Consider the following 13,551-nt stretch of genomic DNA (forward strand, 5'->3'; position numbering starts at 1 on the left):
GAAAAGCGTTTACGTTGTTAGATCATATTTTCAAGCCTCCCCATTTCAATGGTTTATTTTCATGATGACGAACGAGCAGGCAGGCAGACAGACGCACACACACAAACAGACAGGCAGACAGGCAGGCAGACAGCCAGCCAGACAGACAGACAGACAGACAGACAGACAGACAGACAGACAAACAGAAAGGCAAACATAAATGAATGATGGGTAGACAAGAATGATTTCACGCACGCAGACAGACAGACAGACAGACAGACAGACAGACAGACAGACAGACAGACAGACAGACAGACAGACAGACAGACAGACAGACAGACAGACAGAAAATGATAGGAATGATAGAGAGACAGAACGTCACACAAACGGACGTCGACAGGTATAATATAAAATCAAGAAGAGATACACAAATATTTGATTATTCTGAACAACATGCAAAGGTAACTAGGTAAAATACAAACATTTTAAAATCAATATATTCTACTCGAACTTGTCATTTGAAGTACATATTTGATGCCTTACATACACATGTTACTTAAATACGGTTATTGTCGTGTCCTTATCATGACCTCAATTAACAATTAGTTCATCTATTATATAATTGAATAATAATAAGACATACGGCTACAGACAGTATCGTAATATTACGTTTAATATATCATGTAAAATTGTATCAACAGGTCTGGAGTACAGTAGCTGTTGTGTGATCAATTAGGGAAGTGTCAGTGTCCTTAGTTCCAATTGCGGTATCACTTTGTCTTACGAGTTTTCTATCTACCTTTACATGTTTCACCCTCGACAGAAAAGCTTACCCTCCTTCACCGACAATGTGATAAACCAATTGGAATAGCGTATCCACACGCACTCAACGCATGCAACAAACATAACCCGAACAGCGTTTCTCAACGAACACCCCAGCTTTCCAGGCTCTTTCTAGTTATCATCACCTTGTATTTTGTACTCGAATTTTTTTTTTCAGTATGAAGGTACTAGTGGTTATCTGCTTTGCAACACTGCATGTCATATGTAAGTACGAACCACTATTTCGTAAGTTTTCTTGAATCTCGTGGTCATATATTTGGTATTAACAAAAGGTTTTTTTAGTTCATTTCATTGTGCCCCATGTAATTGTTTTCCGTTAACATATAGCGTAGAGAAAACTCGTTGAAGTTAAATTATTTTCACTATGGGTTATTACTGACACATTTCATTTAACATTGACACAATTACTGAATAGATACAAACCAGTTTCGTTGATGGTTAGTGAATTCACTGGCCTCGTTTTTGTTCGGTACAAACGGTACCATGCTTACGAACTAATTTGCTTTGAAACCCATCAATCTCAATCGATTGAGGTGACACTAGTCATAGTCGAGCGGAAAAGTGTACCACCCACAGCATGATAGCCATGTAGCATGTTCATCGTAATTTATGTGTCTGTATTACATAAAGGGTTACCAATATAAGAATAGAATTATATGGAAGTGCTATGTCAACCTATGGGTAGATGAAATTGACACAATCATAATGTACAACGTTACGGATCAATTTCATATTGACATTTCACATCAAGACATTTTTTTTATTTTGGACTAATTTCCAAACAAACAACCGTGACATAGAAACTGTAGAAATACACTTTGTAAAGACGTATACATGCGAGAAGTTCACATAATTTTAATCGTAAGCATGCATTTTTTATGTAGTTGGGGTGAAATTACCATAAGAAATCGGCATTAAAAGTGCTCCCATTGTGCAACCGCCAAGGCTTCTGGGATGATTTCATTTGGGTTTATTTTCTGTTCAATCAGGCATACCCGCATCATTCATGATATCGACACCATTAACAAGAATTTCCATTTTAACTAGAGACTGACGTTCACCGCCTGTCGTGTCTAATCTATTTACACAGCATACGATTTTTGATGTCTAAAGGCGGGTTTCAAACACAATCAGTTACTACGCTGCATTTGTATGTCGACGTAATTTTATTTCTGTTATAGGATACTGGTAGAATGTGAATCATTGTGTGTTTGCTTTCATAATATGTATTCGCCATGTTTGAATTTTAAAAAAGTATCTCGTGGGAAAAGATGTTGGTTTAAAAATACTGTTTAAAGGCGTTTTGAAATCCAGACACAAACGTGTTTGTTTTATGTGCCGGATCCCGGGGGTGGGGGGTGGGGGTGCTCACCTCGAAAAGCGATAGGGTGTGTAGCTAATGAAAAAAATTCGTATCCCTTTCTAGACATGAAAAATAACAAATGACCTACCTTAAGGCAGCAACTGGAGTCTGGAACACTTTAAGAAATGTTTTGTTAGGTGCAATAACTTGCTCGTATATCGTACACTGTGGACAGTATAGCTTTACTTGAGGGTAAAGGTTTTTTTGTAGCTGTATACACGATCAATTAAATCAAATTGATTTTGGGTCCGTACCCAAATTGATTTCAACCTTATCTGTCCTGCTCTGTACTACTTATGGATGTTGTCAACCACTGATTAGTACAATGTCTAATTATTGGTATTTTCACAATTTACAGTGAATATATAGTGGTTACCTGATCGAAAAATGATACTCCAGTTACTAGTACACTTTTAACATGGTGTAAGATTAAAAAACGAGCTTTGTAAATTCTTTCAAGATTTAAAACTTGCCAATACACTAAACTATCTACAAATAGTAATGACTACCCATTAACAGATATAATGTTGCTTTATAAGTAATTTATCAATTTTTAATGAATATATATCTTTGCTTTGCTTTCCATGAAAAAATGTCCCAGTTGCAGCTAGTGCAGGTATGAATAGTGGGCATCATAGATTGACACATTCCACAAAATATGAAGCTTCAGTATACACCCCTTTCCTGGGACCCCTTCTTTGATAGACAAAACAAATGCAAAAAGTACATTCCAGTTCAGACAAAAAGTAAACCCTTCTTGCGGCAAATGCATAATATTGCTTGGTCAATGAGCCCAATCCCCTCCCCTGGTGTATGCAGAGTCTACTAGGTTTTATGGAAAGGATTAAAATAATGCCTTACCATGAAACCAGTCAACGCCTGACATGCCTGAACTCGCTAGTTGTATAGAGAAATAATGTTAATCTCGTCCCTACAAATCCTCCCGATGAGATCCGATTAACGGTACATTACATTTCGACAATATGCCTGTAAGTGAATTACGAATACATTACCTTCAAACATTATACTACAACTCACTGATCCCACTACACTCCCTTCAACATATGCAACAAATGTCTTATTAACAACGGCAAATTTTAGAAATTTCTGTTTGACCATTCATTGGATTCGTTTGTTCGTTATCAGTTTTTAGTCATTTATTGAGCTATTTTTATTCATATTTTACAAACACGTACACACAAATACAAAATCTTTCATAATTTCGTTTTATTTTTTATTTGAAATTCGTTGATTCCCACGACATGACACAATTTATTTGGTATACACATGATAGTGAATGGTACTATTATCACGTGAGCTGGGATAGGTTGTTAAGAATATTCTCCAAGGCAATTGATTGTACCGAACCGAACCGAGCCGAACCGAACCAAATCGAACAAATCCGACTAAAATGTGCAACCTGAGGAGAGAAGGCAGCGTTGCTGTTAAGAGGCGATTGGCTTACGACGATCGAGTTCAGAGTAACGTAAAATAACCAATACATACGGTTCACGACAATGTTCATATTTTATACATCGTGTTTGGTTCCATATGTTCTTATATGTTGCATATATGGAGCACTATGAGAGTGAGTCGTGCCACTCATTATCATATACAATTGTTATTCCTTAATTCACTACTTGCATTACAATTTACCACTCTTGACAATACCCATCAATTCACTTCGAACGACACGATTGCAAAATCGAATAGTTTCCCGTGTGATTCTGCCCAATTACACTAATTGCTAGGAACTATGAAACGAATGCAGTGAATCGAAGCGATCTTAACATGGCGATTCTTGTAAACTAGCTAGGTTAATTGTCATATTTCGCAATGGGTTCATTCAAGCTGAAATGTATATTGTCTTACATGACGTCACACTAGTGACATACTGTCAAAGGCAATGTTGCTATGTAATGTCTAGCATGACGTTTTGAACCATGTAATCAGTTATTTTACTGGAATGAACTAAATATGAACTAGATACAATGTTAGAGGCGTTATATTTTAGCAATGAGTAAATTTTTTCATGAAAGTGGCGTTGTTATTCTCAGATGAATATATGTGTAACATATGGGTCAGTATCCAATACAGAAATTTTGTACAACTGTGCAGAACATGTACACATGTACTACATGACACAGACAATGACAGACAGACAGACAATAACAGACAGACAGACAGACATACAGACACACACACACACACACACAGACAGACAGATAGATAGACATGCATAATATATATGCAAATAGGTATTTGCGTATATATTCACATGCTTATAAATATTGTATATATACTATAGATACTACATTATCGATGACATATATTTACTCATATATATATCATTATATTTCTGTGTCAGCTTTAGGGTTTTTTTAAAAAAACAAAAAAACAATATGTTTCGTCACCTTTACAAAAATGTGTGCCTGATAAGCAAGAAAAGAATCTTTTACATGTCATATTCGATGGCTGTGATGAATCATGACGTTTGGAGCAAATAAACTCTCACCCTATGTCACGCGTTGTCATGGAGTTAATGTATTCACTTACTTGACACATTTGTGATAGTGATATTGTAGAATCGATTTTCTTTCTTATATACATCCCTATATGAAATAAGCTGATTCTAAAAAAATGTGTGTCAGCTGATGAGATATCACAGATGTACCACGATAATGTACTCTATCGCAGTCAATTTGTTAATGGAGGTTTTGTTTAAAATTCAATATTCGACATTGATGGTATAAACTAGTTTCACACTATTACTGTATACGAAATAAAGTGAATTTATTTAAAATCGACCTAAAAACTGTGTATGCTGAATAGATGTGACCCATTGAGAAATTGAACTCTACTATCAAATATATTCAAAGACTGACCCAAATAAAAAAATATACACACATACTTTAAAATACTCTTATTCTGAGATCTTAACCTAAGCCGCTCTGTTCGTAACCATAGCAACCACGACAGCACAGATGATACGATTAAGACTTGAGTACTAGCTAGGTCTATCACTCTGCAGAGATAGAAGCGAAGACATGAAGTTTAATTTTTGTTCGTCTATTGGGACTCCTACAAAATATTTCATACAATTATTTGGTTTCCATCATTAAAATTGTATACATACATACATACATACATACATACATACATACATACATACATACATACATACACACACATACATACATACATACATACATACATACATACACACATACACACACATACATACATACACATACATACATACATACATACATACATACATTACATACATACATAGAATTATATATGTAATATTGCACACAGAATGGTGCCTCCTTATTATGCATTCCTCATCATAAGTTGAACACACTTCGATGTGTGCAACACAGACAATTTGTCTTTCATGGGCATAAACACGCTGTCCTGTCAGCCTTGTTAATATTTTATACCTCATGCAAACATGGATTATATTAGTTGAAATTTGAACATCCAAAAAAGATATCATTCAGATATGTAACAACAACAAATAAGTTAGCACTTGGCAGAATATGACATTTTAATAAAGAGAATTTTATGGAACAGTTACGGTCAGTACCTAGACAGCGACAACATGATACTAAAATTTAACTTTAAAAAATAGTTAACATAATATCTTAAATTTGCCGCAGTTCATAGCAACTGTCATTAGACTCCAATAACTCGGACATAATTACATTTCTCCATTCAATCAATACTTCATTCGTACCCGTGATATTTTAGGCAACACCCCCCCCCCCCATTTCATTATTAAAATTGATTACAGTTATTGTGTCACTTGAACATTTATGAATTGAAATGCGGTGTAATTAGGCATAAACGTTTATACCTGGCTAATTAGGAATATTAAAAATGAATTTTTAATACTCGGAAGATTAATAACCGTAATTTGACTGTATGGTTGATGTATGTATATTCTTTTACCAGGCATGGTACAGCGATTACGCTAAATCTGTAATGAGAGCTCGAACGTGCTGGGTTTTCCGGTAGGACCTAGTTTTCCATTTGTATCAGAGTGTTAATAATCCATGTGTCTGTCTTGTAGTTCTTCAATGAAGCCAACACGCTGTTTATTTCAGCCAAAATCCAAGATTATTTTTCATAGCTCCAAGGACGCGATAGGAGATTAAATGTCTCGTGATGATGTTTGTTCTTCAAAACATTATTTCACAACTGAAGTCCTTTTCATACCTGACAATATTATCAAGTTTCTCCTTAGGGGAATAATTGGTCCTACGTTTATACAGCAAAATTCATTTCGCTCCTGGAAAATGTCCAGTGTTTTTTTTTTCATCTGTGAAGATGGGGATTAATTTCTAAAACGCTATGTGACAGACAAGTCTCCGTGACTGTTATCATCGACGTTCAATATCGCCTTTATGTCAGACTGTAAATTCTTTAGTTTAGTTCTGAATAATTCTGCTTTCGTTGTAGAAAGGCTGTATAGTGATGTCTACAAAGTACCTTACAAGTGTCTGCCAAGAGATGCTGCAATTACTATAGGGATTGTACAAAATTGATCCGACATATAAAATCGTTCACGCCTGGGGCGATCAGAGATCAGGTTCTAGATTTGAAAGAAAATACATCATCGAATTCGTTTCAATCCAAGAATTACTAGATCGACACTTCAAACATATTTATGGTTTAAGTTACCATGACTACATACAACTAGTACGGATTTAATCTAAGTTTTATAACAAAATACATATTGTCAACTTAAATTCCAGAAAAGTAGATAATTTCGAGTCAAAAACGTCCAAGAGAACTTGAAGATATCAGGCTTAAGGGTGTAGCCATGAAAAATACATCTAACGCTGACTTTTTGCAATGAATTTGTGTAGTCTTTGCGGCACTTGTGGATTCCCTGTGGGCCTCTTGATAGTTTTAGTATAGATTATCACAAGCCATCATCGACACATTACAGTAAATCGTGTCATTCAGGTGAACGAACCACCGACAAGGTTACACTAATGGGCTTAGAAGGAGTTGTACCTGGGCGTTGTCGGTCTCAATGACGCCATTATTTCCTTGTCTGCATGTAACGTAGATTACGGTAAAGACTTGAGGATTGCTTTCGTCTTGTGTCTGTAATTTCTCCATGGGAATAATTGTTATTAAAAATGTCGTGTCATATCAAGGCTGACATGACAGAAAACAAATAGTCTGTTCTCTGAGACCTCGATAATTCATTCTTAGTAATTGACGTATATGTGGAAAAGAAATATGTCTGCGTATACAATGTGATGTGTATTTTATATACCTGTATGTTCCATTTTGTTAAAACGCAACGTTCTAAAATCAAGTGTAAGAAGCAATTGTAGTCGTTTCTATTTTAGAGATATTTTAGAGACTAATTTAGAAAGTGAAGATACATTAATTATCGATAAAGTATTAAAAATTTGAAAAAAAGATAGAGAGACAGTCGGATAACGAAAGTAGGAGACTGGCAGGAGAAAACACGCAAAACTACACACACATAAATCAATCAATCAATCAATCAATCAATCAATCAATCAATGAGAACAAACAAACAAACAAATGCTAGGAAGGTAAGCAGGTAGACAGACAGACAGACAGACAGACAGACAGACAGACAGACAGACAGACAGACAGACAGACAGATCCGAATACAAATGGGTGAATTTAGCACAACAACATCCGATTCGTTAAAACCATGGTCACCGTGATGGAAAATGGCGACGTTTAACCTGCCAAAACAAGACATTTACAAATAAATTTTGTCATTTTAGTATTTTTATACCGTCATATTTTAAGTCATGGATGATGTAAAGAGCGCTGAAACTTACAATAGAACACTTGTTATCGAAATTCAATCATTATTAATATACATAATTATATTCACCAATTCTCACAGAAGATACCAATTTCCGCATGCGAAGAAACTAGTCTTCGTGCCAGCAGAATGTGTATTGTAAGTACTGTGGGGGTCAAATTACTACTAGTAGTTTGAAAACCTGGCAACCCATGATGAGTAATTTTTGCATATCCAGTTATCGCAGGTGTTGTCACGTCTCTCCATGTAAGCGTAAGCCTGGTAAATACCCAGACAGCTTTGTATTACCCGATTCGAGTTTGTGTGACACCAATCATGCATTGTGACATTAGCAGATTCAATATCCATGGCCATTAAATGGTAACAGAAAGTCTATCGTGATGCTCTCAACTTTAATATTATTGGCTACATATTCGTCAGCATACACATTTGCATGACTTTGTGACCTTCCTTTTCTGAGATATATGTAATGGTCGATTGATTGGAGAGAGAGAGAGAGAGAGAGAGAGAGAGAGAGAGAGAGAGAGAGAGAGAGAGAGAGAGAGAGAGAGAGAGAGAGAGAGAGAGAGAGAGAGAGAGAGAGAGAGAGAGAGAGAGAGAGAGAGAGAGAGAGAGAGAGAGAGAGAGAGAGAGAGTTGCACATGTTGGTCGTGCTAATTTAACATTGGCAGATTAGTACATTGACGATGTTACTATTTTAAAATGTAATATATCTTCGATTTTTTGGTCTTCCTCTTCATTCTTATCTACTTTCTTCTAACTGAAAACAACATAATATAGATATTGTGATGAATGTATCCTGTCCACAAAGCTTGTTGTCAACAGTGCTTTTAGAATTAATTTAGTGATACACTGTTTGTCATAAAAGCTTAGCATTTGGGTGTTTGAGACAAACACAATTCTTTTGAGACACACACAATCCTCAATGATTCTTCATCCAAACTAGATGGTACTCTACCCTGATAGTAGTCCTGCTTGCATACGGAGTAAGTCGTTCCTTGAGCGAAATGCGTACACAGTCTGCAAGCAGGACTATGTAATAGTGCCTTCAGAATCGCAATATCACAATTTACAACCTGTTTTCTTGGTCGCTGTCCAATGGATGTTTCGCATCTCATCGGCCGTCTAGGTCCGTGGAATCGTAAAAAGGTGGTACTTTTTCAGATCACCCTCCGAGAATATGGGTAGGATGCCCCATTTCTACTTCCCCGACAAAGGTCCGGGGAGAAAGGTCACGTAATCCAGGACCTTGTGTAGAAGGGGTTTTTGCAGTGATTTTCTCCCAGATTAACTATAAAAAAAAGAGGGGGGGGGGTCTTTTTCATTGAAATATTAACTGGAAAAGGGGTACATATGAAATTTCGCTAACAAGCATGGGTTTTCTGCAACAATTTACTCTAAAATAGAAGACATCAAGGGTTGCATCAACCACAGTCAATACAGACGTAAGTTGGTGTGGTTTCGCCTGGACTGTTTGGTTTGTTGCCTCTAACTGACACATCTTTTGATATGTTCTATAAATTGTTGCACAAAACAGCAAATGCTAAACTCTTATCCCCAGGATTGTGTGTGTCTCGAACAAGGACTGTGTGTGTCTCGAACAAGGACTGTGTGTGTCTCAAACAAGGATTGCGTGTGTCTCAAACACCCAAATGCTAATATAAGCTTTTATGAGAAAGAGTGTAATAGCTTTAGTAAAGTGGTTACTGCTCTTAAGTCTTTGTACAACATTCAGATATAATCATGCGTTGTCATGGTAAAGTCATGACTTCAATGTATACTTTAAACAGCAAATATTAGCTTTTTTGGCACAGACAACCAGCATCAATCATATAGTGATATCATACGATGGATGAGTTATACGGATGTACACCCTTAGCATGATGGTATGAGGAGCCTACAAGTTATTCATTAGATGTCTTTCAATACTAGGTTAAATATAGACCTGTCAGGTTAGGGGACACCATCACATATTTTTGATCAATTTCATAAGCGACTTTTGTCGAACTATTCAGTGTTGTGAAACATCTAATGAAGACACTTTAATAAGTTGCGACATCTATAGCTAAAGGCTGTGTGTGTGTGTATGTGTGTGTGTATGTGTGTGTGTGTGTGTGTGTGTGTGTGTGTGTGCGTGTGCATGTGCATGTGCGTGTGTGTGTGTGTGTCAGCCAGAGTGCCTGCTTGTGCGTAGAAAGGTAGGTAAGTAAGTAGGTAGGTACGGTAGTTAGGTAGGTAGGTTGATTGGTGGGTAGGTAGGTGGGTAGGTACGTAGGTATGGTAGGATGGCGTATATATATTCAAAATTACAACAAATATAGCTATATACATATAATCTATGTATAGTTTCCATTTGAATATATATATATATATATATATATATATATATATATATATATATATATATATATATATATATATATATATATATATATATATAGTTTTGTGGGTAGGTAGGTGGGTATTACGCTCTGCCACTGCGGTATATATATATATATATATATATATATATATATATATATATATATATATATATATATATATATATATATATATATATATATATATATACCTCGGTGAGTATCAATCTGCTAAGACAGTGCTCTATACCGCAGTGGCAGAGAGTAATAGTTTTATATATATATATATATATATATATATATATATATATATATATATATATATATATATATATATATATATATATATATATATATACATTTTAAATGATAACTTTTTGTTTGTTTCGAGAAAAGAGGGGAAATACAATACACAATACATAACAGACAGAAAAGAAGATTTAAAATACATTGACTCTAGTCAAAATATGGTGTTCATTCAAAGGACATTCCATTTACAAAATTATGCGGGGTAGACATTTCTTGTGATGAAATTCAATCATTGCCAATTTGACCGTTGTCATTTGCCCTAGCAAAGAATATTTCTGTGTCTAAGCTAAAACGTCTGAGAGATTGTATCTCTTGCTTTATCCTTACTAAATAGTGATATTAGCGGATAACTAAAGCAATAAAATATTTCTTTTTCATTGAATCATGCAATGAAGGACATGGTGACACATCTGGTGATCTACCCATTGTATAATAACTGTTTTTCTTCGGAGAATCTTCATTTTTGTTACAATAAGAAAAGATGAATCGACAGTATCATATTTTTTTGAATATATTTACATCATATTCTAAACCTGCAGTCCGATTGTTGTGTTGCTACTTGCCACAATATATCTCTCCAAAGAACAAACTCTTAGTAAACATCTGTTGACTTCCAAAGCAAGTTTAGATATTGGAGAGCTCTATAAATCAATTGGATAGTTCTTTTTATTGTGTACTCCAGAATGTGGGTCACACTGGCAGAGGTCATATTTAATCTTCATCGGTTACTACTGATGACGATCTCTGTGTTTAAACCAATATCAGTGGTTTATAGAAAATGAGATTCCCGTTTAAAACTTTTCTTTTTCTGGTATGACCAATAATCTCAGATAATGTAATGGAACAGTGATAACCATGCCTATCACCCTTTTATTCCCTTTTTAGCTGCGGCACAGAGCTGTAATTTCCCAGCTGATATTGATGGGACTTGGTTACAAGAAGGTGATTTCAAGATGGAGTCAAACTCAGAAAATTGTACGTTGAAGAGCCAAGTTGAAGGACAGGATATGGAAATAACATATAATTGCTTTATGTCGGCCCCAGAAAACGGCACATTTATAGCCAAGAGGACGGATAAGTAAGTGGTGGTTGCCATGGCACTAATCTATTAATGAATTTTCATGTATCAGAAAGTGCAAATGCAAGTGTTTTATTAGATCAGGTGTTACACAGATGAAGATTGGGAGATACTGTGATGTAAACTACCTTCACTTTATTCAACTAGTTGTAACTCTGTTTTGCACATCAATGTTCAAAAATATATATGTAGAGCTCGTGAAGAATTTTACACTCTCTCGATAGCCCACAGACATCAAACATTTATTGTACGTCGTGCTCGGAATATCTTGTAGGTCTCAGCTTTCTCATCAAAAATGAATGTAGCAAACGAAGATCATATCAAAAAGTACTGAATTATCTATGAATTATCTTGTTCTTAAGTTATGAAATTAGACCTGGCAATTTATAGCAAACACTGATGCACACGTTGCCATAGATATTTGAAAAAAAATGTGACTTTGATTTAATGGAAATACTCACACATGTATTACTTTCTTTATCTTTATTTTTCACGAAGGCAGTGCTTAGTTTTTTTTCATGTCATTTTAACACTTTATTTACATAATGCTGTGTTGAGTCGTCTAAAGCTCCCCGTAGTATTTTTTTCACTGTACAAGAGCATTGCTACTTTATATTCGAGATCTAACATGCAATCGGTAAAATTCTAATTTATTTCTTTATTTTCACAGTGAAATGGCATTCATGTGTTTTGCATACAAGAAGATTAACAGTAACGTTTTCATCGGCTATCTAAGTAAGTATTAAACACTAAAACACAATCAACTGCACTCGTAAAAAGACTTTTCTGGCTGTATTTATAATACCCAGCAAAAATATATATCTTTCAGAGTAAGATCGATACTAATCTTTTCTCTTATGTCAAAGTTCAATATTGATATTGTTATTGCAGGAACGTGTTATATTTTTTTTTTCTCAGAATTGCCAATTATGAAATTTCCATATTATCTATGTATCGTTACTTCAATACCTTACTCGTATATAATTGTTCAAAGCTTGTGAAACAACAATAGAAAGTTTAACTTGAGAGAATATTTTTTTTTAAATTAATGTGTTTTTCCTTCAATAATAGGCCATTCCAGACTGCAAACAGGAAATTGAGAATACAGCGCCCTTGCTCACATTAGGGGTATCATCACCTCATAGTACCGTTCCTTAAGAGTTTTTTTTTTTTTGTATTTAAGAATCTTTTTCTTTATTTCCATTTTGATCTGGGTCCCACAGAGCAGTACATTACTAAAAAAACCAAAAAGGCATGTTACAAGGTCTTGAATAGATCGCACAATCCAGACCACTTTTTCAAATGTGTGGTTAATTTCTTTTTTTGTACAGCTATCCAATACTCACAATGGTATATACTCTTCAAATACGGAAGAAAACTTTCGAAACGTGGTATTTTTTCCAGGAATTTACAATAGTAAATATGTCTTCTAACAATGAGACATATAAAATTCACTATAATAGATTCTTCTGGATCTGATAATATTTTACACAGTTTACTTGGATCGTGCTGTAATTTCAGTGGTTTTTTCAAAAAAACTAAGACATCATTCCAGAGGGCTTCTGAGTAACTACACTGGAAAAAGAGATGTCCATGAGTTTCTATAGCAGTTTTACAAAAAGTACACAAAGGGGATGGATATTTTTCTGGATTAAACTTATGAAGTTGACCATTTGTATACAAGATGTTATGCAACAGCTTAAACTGAAATTCCCTACTTTTACACTCTATTGTCATACTTGTAATCAAACCATAGAGTCTGTCCCAAGGAAGATTTCCAATACCAAGT

At 35.0% G+C, this 13,551-nt stretch overlaps 1 protein-coding gene across 1 annotated transcript in view; it reads left to right on the top strand.

Annotated features, from left to right (window-relative positions):
• Positions 1-882: 882 nt before the first annotated feature.
• LOC144436341 (uncharacterized) overlaps positions 883-13,551 on the top strand; it is an 18,941-nt gene continuing 6,272 nt past the window's right edge. The window contains exons 1-3 of the mRNA XM_078125115.1: positions 883-1,026; positions 11,570-11,762; positions 12,433-12,497. Coding sequence (XP_077981241.1) covers positions 981-1,026; positions 11,570-11,762; positions 12,433-12,497 — 304 coding nt within the window. The 5' untranslated portion in view covers positions 883-980. The remainder of the gene's footprint in view (positions 1,027-11,569; positions 11,763-12,432; positions 12,498-13,551) is intronic.

Source organism: Glandiceps talaboti, chromosome 6 (assembly GCF_964340395.1).
Source record: "Glandiceps talaboti chromosome 6, keGlaTala1.1, whole genome shotgun sequence".
Lineage (NCBI taxonomy): Eukaryota > Metazoa > Hemichordata > Enteropneusta > Spengelidae > Glandiceps > Glandiceps talaboti.